At 45.2% G+C, this 19,887-nt stretch overlaps 1 protein-coding gene across 1 annotated transcript; it reads right to left on the bottom strand.

Annotated features, from left to right (window-relative positions):
* Positions 1 to 611: 611 nt before the first annotated feature.
* LOC142047224 (fibrous sheath-interacting protein 2-like) lies at positions 612 to 12,444 on the bottom strand. Its single transcript, XM_075068959.1, has 4 exons — positions 10,273 to 12,444; positions 1,921 to 2,139; positions 1,639 to 1,878; positions 612 to 656 (listed from the first exon to the last, which is right to left on the bottom strand). Exons 1-4 carry the CDS (start codon positions 12,442 to 12,444, stop codon positions 612 to 614), a joined length of 2,676 nt encoding a protein of 891 aa, XP_074925060.1.
* Between the last annotated feature and the right edge of the window lie 7,443 nt (positions 12,445 to 19,887).

Raw genomic sequence — 19,887 nt, forward strand, 5'->3', positions numbered from 1 at the left:
CACCTGAATGCTCCTGCCCCAGAGAGGAAACTCAAGGGTAATGAAGGAATCTTATTGTTGGGCAGGTACAAAAGCCGTGATGCATATATTTCTGTGACTTCAGTGATATTCACAACACCTCTCCTCGTCAGTAGCATTTATACATTAGGGAGATTAATTTTTTTCACTGGCTATTCAGGTTAAAACAAGATAACAACAAAGTAATACGGCAATGAGAGAGGTGGACACCTGTGAAACTCTAATCCAAAGCTAGAAAATAACCTACATTAAAAATAAATTTAACCTAGAGGACTGATAATAAAGATAGAAAAAGTGACCCAGATAAAAGTTGGGAGACACCATGCAGGATGAGACGACAGGTAGGAGTCCAGATGAGCTAAACAAGCCCTGTATGTTTCCACTGTGTGGTAAGATGTACAGGTGGCATCTACAAAAGTACTTAGGTGAGTAAACCCCAGACTTAAGTGCATTAATCTTGGGTGTAGGCACCTGAGTCCCAGTTTTGGCTCCTCACAGAACTCCCACCAAACCCTGTAGTTGGCTTAACTCACTTGGTGTCTAAATGTTCAGGATGAAAATTCCCTTTGAGCCAGTGTTTCTACCCTGGGCATTCATGCTGCTGCCTCCCGCAAGGGGTCCACACACTTGTCTTGTGCCTAAGCCCAGAGGAAGACAAGCGTTTAGCTGCCTACGTTGCATGCATGGCCCAGTCTGGTAGGTGTGCTCGGAGGCTGTCTCCTGGATCAGGGCCCGTTTGGATGCTGGTAGGAGATAGCACACAGCTTATAGCCCGGTGATTAGAGCACTCACCTAGGATGTAGGAGGGTCAGGTTCACTTCCCTCTTCCAGAAAGGGAGAGAGGCTTTGACCAGGGATCATGAGAGGACAGTTCTATGAGCTATGGCATATTCTGGGGGTTGGGGGACTCCTTCAGTAAATCCTCTTGAGGCTGTTCCATGGTGGCTAAATAATGAGTGCAATTGGAGCAGGGGTTGATTGGGGGAGTAGTCTCCTGAGAGGAGGGAGGCCCCTTTGAAATCTTATCTGCGTCGCTGGGAGCGAGAGGGAAGTTAGCCTGGGACTGCCACACCCTAGGTGAGAGCTGTGACCACTGGGCTAAAAGTTACAAGGTGGGCTCCATCTCCACCTGGCTCCTGTGGAGTGTATTATTAGGTGCCTATTTTTCCCCATTCAGGGTAGATGGAGCTTAGGTGCTTCACTCAGCTTTGTGGATTTCACCTGTGATTTTTCTAGGCACCTAAAAGTCAGGCGCCATGACACTGAGCATTGCACCGCCTAAGTCCCTTCCTGAATCTCACCCCCCTCTTCATATGTCCAGGTACATTTGCTGGTTGACACTGACTGAAAATTTAATTACAGAGGGACTCCTTTTTCGGATCGCTAAGGGGGATCTTAAACATGATATAGCTCTGATCTCTGCTCCACTCCCCTGTTAACTATCAACAGCCCTTTGTATGAACATTTCCAGACTGCAAGGGTGAGTTGCTCATCACATTATGGGGCAACAGTCCTGCGCTCAGTGACATCAGTGGGAGTTTAATCACTGACTTCTATAGGGGTAGGACTTGGCCAAGTGTCATCAGAGGAACTAGTACAAGTTTCACATACTCCACTTACCTTGTATTGAGCCTCTTTCCCAGTTGATGGTGGAGCAAATAAATTATGTTGTGTACTAGCCAAAGGGAGAAGGCTCAGATTATCCTGGTCATCTTTTATTTCTCTGACGATATCTTCAATATCATCAGGAATCGAGTTTGATAAAGCTTGGCAACACTTGCTCAAAGACAGAAATTTCTTCTGGTTGCTAGTGGTTGGCCTGACTTCTGGCAATGAGGCTTCACTCTCATATTCCTGCTTCTCCGATGGATGAGCAGATGCCACGTCCTCTCTCCCTGCTGCGTCTGGGGGTGATTGGCTCTCAAAAATCAAAGAGGATTCTACTTTTAAAATTTTTTCAAAAGCTGCCTCTTCCTCCTCCTTTTGCTGCTTCACCTTTGCCTCAATATCATGGGTTACTAGTCGCATGATAAGGTCCTGCTGGTTCTCTACATCTTTTAAAAGCTCCACTTTAGCTATGTCGGGTTTTAACATGTCCCAGAATGAATTTCTGCTGACAGGCTGAAATTGAAGAGAGAGCTTTTGAAGAGAGCTTAATTTCGGAGTCAGTTTTCTTATGATTTTTTCTACGGTTCACTAGTTAGAGGGGAAATAAACGGAAGTGCTTTTAGATTTGCATTAGGATACATTGTTTTCACTTCAGTTGAGAACTCAGAAAAATCCTGATTTTTCTATTAAAAATATTAGTTAAAAAAAAACAACCATGGGAATATGAAAAATATTGTGATATAGCATGGCCAGAGGGCAGCAGGAGAGTGATAGATGGGAGATATGTTAGCTCCAGGATGATGAGAGCCTTATTCCCTGTAGAGGGAAGAGAGGCTACTACAGATTAGTTAGAACACCTGAAGCCAATTAACCCAATAAGTACACCTGAAGCCAGTCACCTGATTACGCTCCCCCCCCGCCCCCCGCTTCAATCAGACAGTTGGAGGAGTTGAAGCAGAGTGGTGATGGTGTTGGAGCAGAGAGCAGTTTGGAGAAGTTGAAGAAGAGTGGTGATGGTGTTGGAGCAGAGAGCAGTTTGAAAGAGAACAGTTGGAGGGAAGCAGAGGAGAGTTTGGAAAAATGCTGTGGCGGGTCAGAAGACCAAGACCCTAAGTAAAGGGAAACCCAGCTTATATAGAGCAGAGGGACTCCACAGGCACAAGGGGTTGGGAGAAACTTGGCCCAAGCAGAGAGAGGGCAGGAAGTCCCCCCAAGCTGAAGGGCCAGAGAGGGAAGTAACTCAGGGGAAGGAATCGCTAGTTCAAGTGGTTTACCGCTATCCCTAGGGCCCCTGGGCTGGGACCCAGAGTAGAGGGCGGGCCCAGGTCCCTTCCTCTCCACTCCCCTTCTCTGGGATACTAGTGGGACAGTTAATACCCCAGATCAGGGGCAAGAAACAGCACCCTGAACCCCCCCACAAGAAGAGAAAGTGTGGGACCCATCATAATAGTGCCAGCAATTTGCCACAAAATGTAAAAAATTAAATGCATGTGCACTTGCTATTTTATGTGCATTTGTCATGGACTTTTAAGGCCCATCATTTAAGGGACCATCATGATTATCTAGCCTGATCTCCTGCTCATCTCAGGCCACAAAACCTCACCCACCCACTCCTGAAATAGACCCCAAACTTCTGGCTGAGTTACTGAAGTTCTCAAATCGTGGTTTAATGATTTCAAGTAACAGGGAATCCATGATTTATAGTAATTTAAAGTGAGCCATGCTCCATGCTACAGATGAAGGTAAAAAAAACCAGGGTCTCTACCAGTCTGTCCTGGAGGAAAATTCCTTCCCAGATATGGTGATCAGTTAGACCCTGAGCATGTGGGCAAGACCCAGTAGGCAGACACCTGGAAAGAACTTGCTGTAGTAATTCAGAACCCTCCCCATCTAGTATCTCATCACCAGCCATTGGAGATATTTGCTGCTAGCAGTTGCAAATCGGCTACCTGCCATTGTAGGCAGTCTCATCACACCATTCCCTCCATAAACTTATCAAGCTTGGTCTTGACATTGTTAATTTGGGTGCATTTGTCAAAAGAACGGGATTGACACTGAACCTCTATCCAGTCAGAGAGAGTTGAATCAAACTGAAAGCAGATTGGGGCTAGAAACTGACCAACTTAGGGCATGGCTACACTTGCAGATGTAGTGCGCTTTGAGTTAAACCAGTCTTCGAAGAGCGAAGTAGGGAAAGTGCTACAGTCTGTCCACACTGACAGCTGCAAGCGCACTGGTGTGGCCACATTTGCGGCACTTGCAGTGGCGTTGGGAGTGGTGCATTATGGGCAGCTATCCCAACTTCTTCCCATTCTGGTGCTGTGGCTTTTGGGAAGGGAGTGCGGGGTGCAAGGCATTCTGGGTCCTCTCCCAATGCCCTGTGTTGCATCGTTTCACATCCCAGCAATCCCTGTGCTTCCATCCACATTTGGCACCATCTTTCAACGTTTTTTGTACTGCGTGCTCTGTCTTCCCTTTCAGTCTGCGGAAATGGAGCCTGAACTGCTAAGGAATATGCTGATGAGTCTCGCCAGCACGTCATGTTTAGCAGTTGAGTTACTCCTTAAGATCCAAACTGAGAGTGAGGACTCTGACGATGATATTGACTCGAGTAATGCATACGACACAAGATTGCTTGTGGCATTCACAGACATGCTCAGCACCGTGGAACGCCGCTTTTGGGCTCGGGAAACAAGCACTGAATGGTGGGATCACATTGTCATGCAAGTCTGGGATGATGAACGGTGGCTGCAGAACTTTTGGATGAGAAAAGCCACTTTCATGGGACTGTGTCATGAGCTCACCCCCCACTCTGCGGTGAAAGGACACGAAATTGAGAGCTACCCTGATGGTGGAGAAGCAGGTGGCAATTGCAATCTGGAAGCTGGCAACTCCAGACAGCTACTGATCGGTTGCTAACCAGTTGGAGTGGGAACATTGACCACTGGAATCGTGTTGATGCAAGTTTGCAGGGCCATTAATTGCATCCTGCTCAGAAGAACCATGACTCTAGGTAACATGCATGACGTTGTGGCTGGCTTTGCATAAATGGGTTTCCCTAACTGCGGAGGGGCGATAGATGTGATGCATATTCCAATTCTGGCACCAGCCCACCTAGCCTCCGAGTAAGTTAATCGGAAGGGGTATTTCTCTATGGTTCTCCAAGCGCTTGTGGATCACCATGGCTGTTTCATTGACATTAACGCAGGCTGGCCTGGAAAGGTGCATGACACACACATCTCTCAGAACACTGGCCTGTTGAGGAAACTGCAAGCTGGTACTTTTTTCCCAGACCAGAAGATCATCATAGGGAAATTTGAAATGTTCATTGTGATCCTTGGAGACCCTGCTTACCCTTTAATGTCATGGCTCATGAAACCCTACACAGGGAGCCTTGACAGCAGCAAGGAGCAGTTCAACAACAAGCTGAGCTGGTGCAGAATGTGCTTTTGGCTGTTTAAAGGGCCGCTGGTGCTGTCTGTATGGGAAGCTGGACCTGGCCGATGACAGCATCCCCATGATTATATCCACGTGCTGTACCCTCCATAACATTTGTGAAGGGAAGGGTGAAAGATTCATTTGGGCATGGAACTCGGAGGTTCGGCATGTGGAGACTGAATGTGAACAGTCAGAAAATAAGGCTATTAGAGGGCCCCAGCATGGGGCTGCAAGCATTAGGGAGCAATTTGAGGCTGAAAGCCACCAGTAATGTTTGGTGCCCTGCACAGGAGTGAAGTGCAGTGGGTCCAATGCTAGTAGGAATCTGTGTTTACTACGCTGACTTGCAGTGCCTGTTGCTTTCCTGGGCTAAGGCATCTTTTACTTTATGCAATAATAAAGAATGTTTTCAAAGCCAAAAAATCCATTCATTGAAAAGAAAATTCATTTATTGAAAGAAACACAACTGTTTGGGAAACAGAAAGGGCAAGGGGGTGGGGTGGGGAACGGTACACTCACAGATTTGTGTATGTCCTGTTATCATACTCAGCCTTCCTGTCTGGAGTGCTGTGCAATGAATGCTGCACTTCAGGATGGCTATAATGCATGGTAATGGGGGTTGAGTGCAGTGGGTAAGGGTAATTTTCAGAGCTGGGTGGTGAAGCTACAGGTGTTGGAGGCAACTGGTGGCAATAAGAACCTGGATGTTGAGGAAAGTGGGTTGGAGGTGACATGGGGGCACAAGGGAAAGAGTTTTGGGACAAGGGCTGCAGGGGGAGCGGGGGTGGTAGTGCTCTGCCTGCATGGCTACAAGTACCTGGATCAAGTCCGCTTGGTGCTCCATGATGCTTATCAGCCGATCCATGATTTGCTGCTGGAGCTCCATGCTTTTGTGACAGCTCTCCTCATTCTGCTGGTGGATTGTCCTCTCACTCTCCCTCCACTTCTGCGCTTTTATATTCTCATTAAGTGACTGCTGCATTACTTCATGCAGCATGTTGTTTTTGCTTCTACGTGGCCTCTTCCTAATTCTTTGCAGTCTTTTGGCTGGTGATAACATGGACTGCTGAGGTCTCAAGGTTGCATCTGTAAAAGCGAAATGAAACACTTAACAGAGGCAGCATTGTTCACACCAGACAGAGCAATGATTCCCTCATACTTAAGGGCAAGCACAGGCTACACAATAGCATAATTTGCCCATCCATAAGCAAGCGCATATAACCTATGGGAGCCCCAAAATGGTGAGTAAGCACAGGGTCAAGGGGGACTGATTGTTTCACGGCTGTACTGTCCTCTGGGTTTCTGTGCCTTGGGGGGAGCCAACAGCTGCAGAGGGCCCCTATACTCAACACTGTCCCCACATTTTCCACAGCAGTTCATCCTGGAATATGTCTTGCTGCTGAGGGTGATCTGGGAAGCAAGGGAGGGTTTTCTATTACAATGCAACTTCCACCCTGGCCCATATGCAGCTTGCCTGTGTGCAGCATGGATACAGCCCTAACCCTTCTCGCCCCAAGAGCCCGCATCGAATAACTTCCTTCCCAAACTAAAAGCCGCTTACCGGGCATTTCCTCTGGTGTTTGTCCTTCCCCAAGCACCAGTTGCCATGACTGGGTACCTTCTTCCTGGCTTGAAAACAGCTCCTGGCTGCATGCATCTAGGAGTGTCTTCCTTCTCCTCAGCACCCTCGCTTCCACTTTCCTCCTCCTGCCTTGTTGAACTGGGTTCTGAAGTGTGCATGGTGGTGGGGTTGCCCCCAAGTATTGCGTCCAGCTCTTTGTAGAAACGGCAGGTCACAGGGGCATCACCAGAGTGGCTGTTTGCCCCGCTGGTCTTGTGGTAGGCATTACGCAGCTCTTTCACTTTAACCCTGTACTGCAGTGAATCCTGGTCATGGCCCCTTTCCATCATGTCCCTTGATATCTGCCCAAAGATATCATAATTCCTATGACTGGAGTGCAGCTGGGACTGGACAGCTTCCTGCCCCACAAACACTGATGAGGTCCAGCACCTCGCCATTGCTCCATACTGGGGATTGCCTGGTGCGTGGAGGCATGGTTACCTGGAAAGATTCATTGAGAGCACTCCATGCCTGGCTGAGCAAACATGAAGGGGATTTTCAAAATTACCAGAGAATTTAAAAGGTGGGTCTGACGGTTGGTCACCTGAGGGCAGGGCAGTAGAGTTCAAAGTGATGACCAGAGTGGTTAGAACAGGCATTGTGGGACACTTCTGGAGGCCGATCAGAGCGCATTAACAGACCAGGGAGTCCACACTGGTGCCGCGGTGCTCCAGTGGGGGCACATCAAACCTTATTCCACTCGCCGAGGTAGGTTACCAGAGCGCTCTAGCTGCGAAGTCCGGACGCTCTACATGCCTTGCCAGTGTGGATGCATCATGAATTAGAGTGCATGGAGCTGCTTTAATGCACTCTAACTTGCAAGTGTAGCCATGCCCTTAGTCTTTGTTCCCGAACCAGTCAAGTGAAAGGACCAAAACAACGGATAGATGCCAGGCAATGGGGGCACCATGGTAGGAGCTGGAGAGCTCAGATAGTATTGCTAATCTGTAACACTAGCTAGAGACCAATGTAATGCTAATATGACTAACAATAGCAAAGTAGAAACACACGGCAAAGGAGCAGCTGATTGTGGAGCCAGTTGGCTCTGGCAGCAAGAAAGGAAATAAGGGCACCTGGGGCAGTAGGTTCTTTTATAGCCTTCTGCCCCATGTCCGGGTGCCCACGGTGGATGGCCTGTAGCTCCAATGTGTATGACTTTTTCTCTGTGGTTTGGAGCTCATGGTGCCAAGGGTGTACATGTCTCAAGAGTGGGGATCTGGCCAGGCAGAGGGACGAAGTCTGCTTTGGACAAGGGAGGGCCAGGACAGAAACTAAACGTTAAATGAACTGAATCATGGAAAACCCCAAGACAACCCAACGTGACACTCTAGAATGGAAAACAGAGTCCCACTTTCTCTTCTGAAGGACTTACTCTGCTGGCTGAGGGGCTGCCACAGCAAAGGCTACAAGAAAGAGGAGGAAAGGAGACACTCCTAGGATGAAATCTTGGTTTTGTTGAAGTCAATGGGAGGTTATGAGCCACTATCTCTCCTTCTGGAGAGGGAACCAAATCCAGGAAGTTGCAGTACTTCCAAAATGTGGGTGAAAATCAGTAAAAAACAAATAATGGCTTTTGTAAAACCCAGGATTTTTTCAGTAAAAATCCATAAAAACTGGAAATGAAGGGTCTCACTGATGCAGCAAAGCTCTTAAACTCTTAGTCCCATTGACTTCAGTGGGATTCACATGCTTAAAGTTAAGTGTGTGTGTGTAAATGCTTTTGAGGTCATGGCCCTGGGGAGGGTAGGATGAACAATTTTTTACTCAATTTAATATGACAATTCCTATGTCACAACCTGCTCCAGTCCTCCTCTCGGGACAGATCCTAGTCAGTTGGGATGGGATCCCACTGCCAAATCCCATGTGCTGCTGAGTCTCCTGGGTCTGGCAGGTGATTGGTCATGATTCTTAGCTCTGGGTCTCTCAGGTGCATTCCCAGGTGCAGACCCTGGGTCTGACACTCTTCTTTGGAATGAGACCCTGCAGTCTGACTGCCCAGGCTCCCTCCTTCCTTCACTCTCTCCAGCTGAGTCTTCTGGTTCTGGTGATGAAAAAGCCCCTTGACTTAGAAAGCACCAGTCTCTGACATGCTGAGGCAGGTGGTCAAGTGGAGAAACTGAAGTTCTCCCAGATGTGTGCTGAGCATGGGGGATTCCAGCTTCCCCTTCTCCCCAGACAGATTTCCGTGAAAAGAATCCATTCAAAGTCAGTGGCCCTATTCACAGCTAGCCCTGTGTCCCAGCAGGGGACAGGCATCATGGCTGAGGGCTTATTGTTAACTTTCTAGGATATGTTTCCACTATTACATTCTGTACCTCAGGGGAACACCCAGCACCCCCGTGTTCATCCTTATAATATAACTGTGTGGTATCTAATGCAAAATTTGTCAAGTCAGGTGGCTTCAGAAGGCTTATGATCTACTGAGCATTGTTATAGTAATGTTATAGGTTGTAATTTCATATATATAGTTATGAGGCTGAGAATGTGTCCTCATGGCTTAAAGCAAGCCCAGGCAAAAACTCTCCAAGAGCAGAGGGGCAGTTCACATCTCATCAGGGCATGTATGGGACAAACCCAGCCCAGCCTCACAGGAACAAAAGACACTGGCCTAGGCAACAGCAAAGGATCTGTTGGACTCTTGAGTGAGTTACTCCCTTTCCGTTGGTCAGTTTGGGACTGCGATGAGGTAATGCTCACTTGACTCTGAAGGGGGGGGCAAAACCAAGAGGGAAGAAAGAATATGATAAAAGGGAGAGACATTTGCCTTTCTCTTCCTCTCTCTTCCACCTCCATCTACAGACATCACCACTAAGCAACTAAAGCACTGATCAAAGGAAAGATCCTGTTGAAGGGCAACCAACCAGCCTGTGGTGATAAGAATCTAAGTTTGTAAGGGCACTGAAAGTGTTAAGATCAGTTTAGAATGTGTTTTGCTTTTATTTCATTTGACCAAATCCGACTTGTTATGCTTTGACTTATAATCACTTAAAATCTATCTTTCATAATTAATAAATATGTTTGTTTATTCTACCTGAAGCAGTGCATTTGGTTTGAAGTGTGTCGGAGACTCCCCTTGGGATAACAATCCTGGTACATATCAATTTCTTTGTTAAATTGTCGAAGTCATATAAGCTTGCAGTGTCCAGTGGGCATAACTGGACACTGCAAGATGGAGGTTCCTAGGGTTGTGTCTGGGACCGGCGATATTGGCTAGTGTCATTTGGTTGCACAATCCAAGGAGCAGCTTACATGCCAGAGACTGTGCGTGAACAGCTCAGGAGTGGGGTTTCTCAGAGAAGAGCAGGGTAAGGCTGACTCCCAGAGCCAAGGATCAGAGCGACCTAGCAGATTACTGGTCCAGATAAAACCAGAGGGGAATGTCACACCCAACCCTTTTGCATAAGCCTCCACTACCCAGAATAGACCGGTTGTTAACAACCTGGGATGCCTTAACCCAAGATGGAAGTTACAATGCAAAGGGACAGTTACAGGGAACGTTACAATCAAGGCATTCACAAAACAAAATGGAGTTTACAAGTTGACACAGACATATCCCCCAGACTACCAATCTCACTCTGTTTACTCACCTCCTTTGGTTTTACATCCAGCCGTCCTGACACATCCAGAGAGGGACGTCTTTCTCTTTTTCTCTTTTCTTCAGCTCCACTAGTTTCAGCTGCAGGACTCTTCCCAGCCACTGATACTCTTCTCAGGTCTTCTATACTCAGTCCAGTGTAAGCGAAGCATGCTTTTTTCAGCTCCTCAAGAGGCTCTGTTTTTATGGAAATAACTGCTAAATGTTCTGACACGATGTCCGGATCTATTTGTAATGCTTTATTTCCAATATAAGGGATTATTTTAATGGGTAGCCTGGTTTCTGTTGGTTGCTCATTTGCATTTTCATCTCTGATTGAACATTCTGGTGCAGGCACTGTATGAAGGGAAACTTGTGCATGGATTCTGTCAACAATTCTGTCAAGTGCTATAGCGCTCTGGCTGACCATCGGTGGATTGTCTTTAAAAGCAAGTGCTAGATGGCAATTAGAGATTTCATTAATTATTATACTAGCTACTTGTTGAGGAAAATTTGTTCTGGAACTTGTTACATTATCATAAAAGTCTTGCTGAGATCCAGATTTTTGCAGGACATTATTGTAAATAGCATGAGCCACTTGATTAAGAGTCTCGTTGTGTTCTGGATTTGCCATATCACCTGCTGCTTCCACAAGACTGATTTTATTTTTGGACATTAGGTTTTCCATGGACTGTTTCAGCTTCCCAGCAACTTCATTCACTTCAGTCTTTGATAAACTTCTTTTTTCTGGGCTTCTGCTGTGAGTTGACTTTAAGATTTTAGACAAGAATCTACTTAATATTTCTTCCACAAACATCACTGGTAACACAGGGATATGTGATGCCGAGGGATGTTTTGGCACCTCTATATTGGTAAGAATCTTTTTAATAATACTGACAGCCTCCAGCATTAAAGGTGAACTGGGTGGTGACTCTTCCTCCAAAACAGGTTGAAATTCATGTTTAGAAGTATCACTTACCATTAAAGAAGCTATTCTATTAGCTAAAACATCATTCTTGTTTGTTAGATCTTTGTGAATAGAAACATCAGAGTCAGATTGTTTCAAAATGTGCGTATAAACAGAATTGACCTCTCCAGTAGCTTTGCTGTCTTCTTCTTGTAAAAAGTCTGGTTCATTGATATTTTCACTAGTATTCATCTGATTTTTTGAAAGGAGCACTTGCAGTGAATTCATAATTTTGGAAGTTACATCCTTCACTGAAGAAATATTTTGTGCATCCAAGTCCACAATGGAAAAAATGGATAAAAGTTTATGTAAAAGTTTAGCTGAAAGTTTTTCTATGATGAGAGAAGATAATTCACTAATATCTGATGTTATATGGCTTGTGTGATCCGAGGGTTTGGTGAGGTCTCTAAGCATATCTTCAACAACATTGTCTGCTTCAGCACATTGGTGAGGTGTTAATTCTCCAGAAAAAAAGTTCTGCAATTGATTCCTTGAGATCTCTCTTAATACCAAGTCAGCTATTGCTTCAGAAAGAATTGTGCACCCACTTTTTAAGCACTTCTGTATTGTTAACTGGGATCCAAACTGTGGCAAAAGCTTATTGTACACGGATTCTACAACTGTTTGAACAATGGCATCGCCATCTTGATGTAAACGTTTAACATACTGAATAATCAAATTCTGATCTTTAGAGATTTCTGTCATAACCTTACTAACTAGCTTCATGTGAATAAAGTCAAATTCTGCAACTTGATTTTCCTTTTCTGCAGAGGAAGACATGTTGGAGTGTTCAGGGAGAATTTTAGATAATAGTTTGGTAATTATATCTTCTAAAAATCCATGTGGTACCCTAATAGTATTTGTCGTGGAAGTTTGGCATTGTGTGCTGAGTTTGTTAGCCTTCTGTAAAACCTCTTCAGCAATTAACCCAGATTCTAGAGGCTTAAATATAGTAGATGATGATGCTTTTGCCAATGGTCCCTGAAACTGGTAATCAATAACTTCTCTCCTTATAGAAGTAGCTAATGTTTCTACTGAAGCACTGTGATCATTTTTAATGTCTGTATAATCTGAGGCTTCAGAACCACATTCTTTCAAAATGTCACATAAACTGGAGTGAATAATTTTGGTAGCCAATGTGCTAACCTGTGGTGGAGGGCTCGGACTGTCCAACAGTGGCAGCTCCTTGACTTGAGACTTTGAACACTCGTTTAACATTGAATCAATTAAACTTGTCATCACATGAGAAGCATCAGTGTCAGCTGTCTTTCTGTCATGGGTGTCTATGTTTTGAGAAGAAGTGATTAATTTGCTTATTAGTTCACTACACATTTCTTTCAAAAAACCAGCAGAATTAATACTATCCTGTGACTGTGTTGCCTGATTCTCAGTTTCACAGGATGGCAGAAACTCACCATGTTCTTCAAGCACTGACCTATGCACTGCTTCCCTTTTGGGAGATTTCTTTATGCCTATTTTACAGAAAGACTTTCTTGCAAATTGTCTTCCAATTGGGGGTAGAGTCATCCTGGAGCTAAGTGTTCTTATTGTTTCTAGTGCTGGTCTAGAAGATCTTGGTTTGGGAGCTGTGGTGTAGAAAATAGACTTTTTGATTCTCTCTGATGTAGTGGGAGCATCCCTTGCAGAGAACTGGTTACACTGGAGAGTTGGAAGACTATGTGGAATTTCCTTTTCCATTTCTGTTTTTTCCTCTGAATTAATCACCATGTCAGGAACACTGGTAGGTGGAAAGTTTTCTCTTAAGTCAACTTCTAATTTTTTAGCAGACATTTTCATTCCTTCTGACATTGTAACACCCTGACCAGGAATTTTATTATTTCCAAATGCTCGTCGAGGTTTTTCCATATGAAGATTTCCAAACTTCGATTCTGAAGTAATTTCCATCTGATTTTGACTGCATTGCTCTAATATGGCACCAGTTATCTCACTTACCATGATGTTTTCTTTGGTGATGTCACTAAATGGAGATATTTCTCTTTGGCTAATTTCTTTTTCAGGTTTCCACTTGATAATTTCCAGAATTTTGGTAACAGCAATTTTAGCGTAAATGCTCAGTTCTGAATGGAGTCTTTGGACTTGGCAAATTGCATTCTGTATGCTTTCCCTGGTAATCACACTGCTAATCCTTGGTATGTCGGAAAAACTATGAAAGGGTTCTAATGTGGGCAGAATTCTTTTATTTGTAGTTCGTGGCACTTTATGTTCAAATGATAATTCTATTTCATTTGCTACTTGAGTTGAAAGAGGCCTTAGGAATGGTTTCTGTTGTGCACTAGACCTATTTTCAACAGGGAGTCTCATTATTTCAGAAAATTTACATTTAAAGTCATGTTTAAATTGAAAGGCTACAAATGACTCCAGTGTGAATACAACACTTTCAACCATCTCTTTGGCTATTTTATCTATAGAAGCCAAAGAAAAGTGTGGGTCATAAACAGGTAATTCAGATTGCGTGACTCTATTTTTTTCTGAGTTGGAAACTCTGCTAGCTGAAACGCATGCAGTGGATATGCAGGACACCAAACACCTGTGGAAGTTATCAAACACAGTTGCTACAATCTCTCTAGCAACTAATCCAATTTCTTTCTGGAAATCTTTATGAAAAGTCCCTGGAGATTCGGTTCTTTTAAATTTACTACAGAACAATCTTTCACTAAGCTCAGTTGGAGCCTTCTTTAAAATGCAAACAGAATGATCCAGATCTTTTACCCTTATAAAAATGTCCTTGACTACATTCTCAGCCACCTGCAGCATCTTCAAGTTGTCAATGCCATTTGCTTCTGTTCCTCTTTGCTGCTCAAATAACTTCCTGAAAATCCCTTCTGTAGGAAGACTTTGGTTTAAGGCTGAAGACATATCCCCACCAATCAGACATTTTTTTGGGTTGGTATCTTTTGTTGTCGATTCAAGTTTAAAATAAGTTTGGCTAAACGGAAACTTCTCTGTTTTGAAGTTCTTTCTGGGAAACTCAGCTATAGCTCCCATGCTCACGACCTTCCTGTGCAGGCTAGAAATATTTTCAGTCTGAGACTGAGGTGTTGTTGTTGGTTTTCCCTTGTGAATATTTTCTTTGTGGAACTCACTTTCTCGAGACATCTGTGTGCTCCTTGTCAGAGGTGTGAACAGTGATTTTTGAGCCAGTAGTGGAATTGGTTTTCCTCCTGTCACGGTCTTGTGATCAGTTGATGAGCTGGTGGGTTTTATGCCTGTGTCTGTAAAGATGACCCTTCTGCTCTTGGAGGATGGAAGACTTCCAAACACATCAATGATCTCTTCCTTGCAGCTACTAGAGTTCTCATAAGAGAGTACTGACCCTACAGCTGTCATATGTGTTTTAGCTCTGATTCTTTCTTCGTATTTTGTTACAGCAGGGTATAAGATACTTGTTACTTCAGCCAGGAACCATGTCATTATGTTCTGAATTTTACTGTTCATGTCTTCAGTTCTGTTCTTCTGCAATACAAGCAAACGTGAAAGGACACATTAATGTGTTCATTTACTCCAGTTTTACCTTCTTCACATGGTATAAACTACTTACTGTATCTGATTAAAACATTTAGGATGGACAGTAACAGCTGTGACATCTATAAACATCTAGTTTAGAAAAGGGCTCACCAGTGGAAGACTAATTAGGGCCACATTGGTTCCTCTGGAGCTCTGAAGTTCTTTCCAAAGACCCCGGGGAAAATCCTGCCTCCCCTGGAGTCTATGGGACTTGTGCCATTGACTTCAACAGTGCTTGGATCTAACCCCATTAGCCCAAGGTGACTGAAGTTTGCCTGTTTGTCCCTACCACAGGTGTCAGGGAGGGCTAGGAGTATGACACACCTCTGAGCACATTCTGTGGGGTGAAGTCAGAGACTCCATCCCGTGCTGTGTGGGAGAGTGCAGCAAAGAGCAGCTGTTAACCCCTGGACAGTCCTGAGCATTCGTACAGTCTGATGGAGTCTCATTCTTAGCCAAGGGCCATTGCAACTTGCACTGAAGCAGCCTTGATGCCCAAGTTTTGGTCCTAGACTCTTGCTGTCTTGAGGATGAAACCTCTGAGACATTCTGGCCAGTTCATGCTGGAGCTTCTGGGAGTTTCAGAGGAAGCTTTTAGAGCCCTGCCGGGCCTCAGTAATCACAGTACATCACACAGCTAGGCCAGCTGTGGCCCTCTTTTGGGAACAGCACACCACAATCATATTTGCCCAGTGGCTAAACATGTCTGGGGGCACCTGACTGGGAGGCACCTGTTCTCCCTGCACAGCACACGCGTGACAAGGGCCCGTGCCTAGTGCTGGACTGTCTCCTTGTCCCACAGAAGTCACTTGTCAATCAGCATATTTCTCTTTGGGGCAGAGAATCAACTAATCTGCAGGCTGTTTTCTGTATGCCATAGTGACCATGGAAGGGTCTGTGTTTTCTCTGTACATGCTGCTCTCCGGTCCGCTGAGCTGCAGGAGGAGGCATCCAACAACACCAATAATACTGCCATACTGCCTACTTTTATATACTCAAAGGGCTGCCCCAACGTTGGCTAAATGTCCCTCCAGCCCCTCTTCCTCCTCCAGGAGGTAGGTGAAGTAATTATCCCCATTTTACCAATGGCAGAATTGGTAAGTGACTTGCCCAAAGCTTCTATCTAGTAGCCATGGCCCTGGACCATGGTGCCCACTAGGTAAATCACTCAAGGACTCTCTTACTTTTCCCAGTGGGCATGATGATGCCATTTCACATTTACATAGCATATGTTTCTCTGTAGATCTCCAAATGCTTTACAAATCTGGGTATGCCTTGATAGATTGGCTCACTCACAGAGAGATTAAGGCAGCATCTACACTGAATTCCCTCGATTGCTACCACAGGGAGAGCTGCTTCAGGGGCAGTGCAACAAAAACATAGCTTGACGCCTTATTTCTCTCAAGATGCCTCCCCAGTGTGTTGGCTCATGCCACTGGAATGATTAGCTCAGAACTTTGAATTAATGAAATCTGACCTGTCAGGGACCAGAGGCACAAAATCTAGAGTGCAGATGTACTGCACTATGTAACTTTGGAGAACATACTGTGATAAAGTTCCTCCTCTGCCTTGGTGGGTCCTGCGCTTTCTGGTAGATTTTCTCACCTTAGAGCTTCATGGCAATCCTCAGTTTGTCCTCTTTTGTTAGTGGCACAAACCTGCCATTCACTCAGCTAACCTCATCACTGGCCAGCATGGCGGAAAGGGAGAATAATCTCTGTAGTCTCTGTTGTCCCATCTAGTGAGTCAGGGACAGGCCAGATCCGTTTCCAAATTTGACCTTCCCCTCTGGTGTGTCTCACAGACCAAGTCAACTCCTCCTGTGTCAGACAGGGAGTTTGGGGGAAAGGGGGGAACCCGGGCCCACCCTCTACTCTGGGTTCCAGCCCAGGGTCCTGTGGATAGCAGATGTCTACAACATCTCCTGTAACAGCTGCGACAGCTACAACTCCCTGGGCTACTTCCCCATGGTCTCTCTGAGCACCTTCTTTATCCTCACTGCAGGACCTTTCTCCTGATACCAGATAGTGTTTGTACTCCTCAGTTGTTCAGCAGAACGTCCTCTCACTCTCAGCTCCTTGCGCACCCCTCACTGACTGAAGTGAGGTTCTTTTTAAACCAGGCGCCCTGATTAGCCTGCTTGTCTTAATTGATTCTAGGAGCTTCTTAATTGGCTCCAGGTGTCCTAATTAGCCTGCCTGCCTTAATTGGTTCCAGCAAGTTCCTGATTGTTCTGGAACCGCTCCTGTTATCTTACCCAGGGAAAAGGGACCTGCTTAATATGGGGCTACTGTATCTAGCTTCTATGACTCTTCTGTAGTATCAGACCCCTGTCCTGTGGACCCAATCGGCCCCCCCCCGCCCTTTCACTGTGAGCTGGCTGCACGATCTGCAGTGGGTTCTGTTCCAGACTGCATGGAGGAAACACCTGTACATGCTCATGCTCCACACTCTTCACTACCTCATCCTCGCGTCCCGGCCCGATACAAAGTGGCGGGACATCCTGCCACCTCTTGAGGGTGAGAAGCCCCAATGGGCCAGCTCGTACTCTGCACTGGTCCCAAGGCCCGCCAGGGATGTCAGTTGGTGGCTCTTTCATGGGGCCATGAGCAGGGTCGTGTACTTGGCGCGGATTACTTTTGTCCCCAACACCTGCCCCTTTTGCGGCATGAAAGAAACCCTGGCACACATTTAGAGTGTGCCAGGTTGCAGCCCCTATTCCGGCTCCTCTTGGATCTCTTATTGCATTTTTGGTTGCACTTTCCCCCTTACCTCTTTATCTATGCACTGCCCATCCGTGGCCCCTCAAAGTTTGCGGGATCTCCTTATCAACCTCCTCTTGGCCCTGGCCAAACTAGCCATCTATAAAACCAGTGAGAGGAGGTTGGCCGACGGGATTTCCTGCGACTGTGGAGCCTATTTCCGCTCCTCCGTCCGTTCATGCATCCAGACAGAGCTCCTCTGGGCGGTGTCCGCTGGCTCCCTTGACACCTTCGAGGAGCAGTGGGCGCTGTCCGGGGTTCTCTGCTTGGTATCCCCATCAGGTTCCCTTCGTTTAGCCCTATGATCTCACTCCCGATCCTGTTTTTTTCATTGATTATCCCACGTAATTATTTGGTATCACAGACCTGTGGATCCTCCCCTTAGGCTGGGGGGAGGTCCTTTAACAGTGGGCGGGCTTCACTCGCCCACTTCCTGGATACCAACAAGATGACTCTCCTGTAGCCATCTGGCCTGACCTTGTCACAATACTGTAAGTTCCTCAGCCAAGCAAGTTTTAGGGCCTTGCAAGTCAGCTTCCCACTGGAGAAGAAATCAGGGATCTAGAGTATGGGTATATTCTAACGGTAACTGGTTTATTTACATCAGACGCACCAGACATTGAACAGATGTAGTCACAAACAGCACACAGCCAATTTCGCTTTCAAAAATCTCAGCACAAGCACCAGTGCCTGATTCCCAGGAAGCAACTCTGCCACAATAATTGACTCTAGCCAGAGAGATTAAGGTAGAGAGAGAAATAGAGAGAGAGCACAAACTTTCTTCCCATTTGCAACATCTTCCCCCAGAAGAAGATGCATCGCAAAACTAACAACAATACAACTTTTCTTCAAAGATTGTACCCCACTCATAGGCTACAAAAAGAACTTATAAGAGTATGGATAACAGTGGCATCTGGTGACTTATACATAACAATACATTTCATATGTGCAGTATGACAACATGCATATGTTACTTTTAGTTTTATGTCTGGAGATCTGTATGTGCAATCAGTTCATACCTGAAAATATGCTCTTTTCTTGTTTGTGATATTATTAGCAATCTGATCAAAAGGCTGTTGAGAAACCATTGAAGAAAGTAAGATTTTCTTTCCATTAACTGAAGGGCGACTAGAGGCATTAGCTCCTGGAAAATAAATTACAAAATAAATTACTTCAGGTGTCTAACTGTTACATATAGAAAATGTGACGGCGTGGGGGAGCTAAAAAGAATTTATTGCCCTGAGTTTGGGATGAATACATTGCACATACATGGAAGAGCCATGAGTGAATTATACAGAATATTCCTAAATCAAGTGGCAGTAAAATGTTTATCCTGCACCACACTGCTTCATAGGTCATGCCATTTATTTTGTGCATTTCTGGTCCTTCTTTAAGTCTCGCTGTTGTTTGAAATATATTAGTTTCTATGCAAACAATCATCAGAGGGGTAGTCATGTTAGTCTGGATCTGTAAAAGCAGCAAAGAGTCCTGTGGCACCTTATAGACTAACAGACGTATTGGAGCATAAGCTTCCAAAGAAGTGGGTATTCATCCATGAAAGCTCATGCTCCAGTACGTCTGTTAGTCTATAAGGTGCCACAGGACTCTTTGCTGCTTATGCAAACAATGACATTAGTATGTGCACAGTTTAGCAACTTCTACAAGTGCCGTACAGTGTTACTTTTATATTAATTCAAAATGCTTCCCATAGTTACAGAAACACAAGAGTTTATGTGGTGGTTGTGATGTTGTATGCCATATGATTTTATGAAAATATGCTAATTACAGACTCATAGAATATCAGAGTTGGAAGGGACCTCAGGAGGTCATCTAGTCCAACCACCTGCTCAAAGCAGGACTAATCCCCAACTAAATCATCCCAGCCAGGGCTTCATCAAGCCTGACCTTAAAAACCTCTAATGAATGTGAATATAATGTAACTGGAATATGCTTCATGCAAAAGGTCTCTTGTAAGGTATCATTACAAAGCTTATAATCTACTGAGTGTGATCATCCTATTTGTATAAATGTATCATTCTTGTATCTGAAACTAGAAATATGAAATATAACTCTGAGGTCCTATTGTAATTATGCAAAGTGTGGGCCATTAATGGTGGTTTGGAATCTTAATGGCTCCCATCAACTAGGACAATTGGTTGTAAATGGCTCTGTTTACTTGCAAGCCTTCCTGTGAGTCAGGCTGGGAAGAATGAAGGCTTGGGGTCTCACAGGACATGTGACCATGTCACCTGGTACTGGGATCCATCTTAAATCTGGGGCTCTTCCATTTAAATGAAGGGGTGGGGACCGAGAGAGGCAAACAATTCCTGCTTTGTGCCAAAGCTATATAAGGGGGTGAAAGAGAACAAAGGAG

The sequence above is a fragment of the Chelonoidis abingdonii genome, chromosome 8 (assembly GCF_003597395.2).
Source record: "Chelonoidis abingdonii isolate Lonesome George chromosome 8, CheloAbing_2.0, whole genome shotgun sequence".
NCBI lineage: Eukaryota > Metazoa > Chordata > Testudines > Testudinidae > Chelonoidis > Chelonoidis abingdonii.

Bases quoted from the DNA above. Each gene is read 5' to 3' on its own strand.
- LOC142047224 (XM_075068959.1), bottom strand. From the start codon at position 12,444: ATGTTAAACGAGTGTTCAAAGTCTCAAGTCAAGGAGCTGCCACTGTTG. The intron at 1,879-1,920 runs GCAGCAGGGAGA...CATCCATCGGAG, and splicing joins AGAGCCAATCACCCCCAGAC to AAGCAGGAATATGAGAGTGA. The intron at 657-1,638 runs GTAAGTGGAGTA...CTCTGGGCTTAG, and splicing joins GGAAAGAGGCTCAATACAAG to GCACAAGACAAGTGTGTGGA.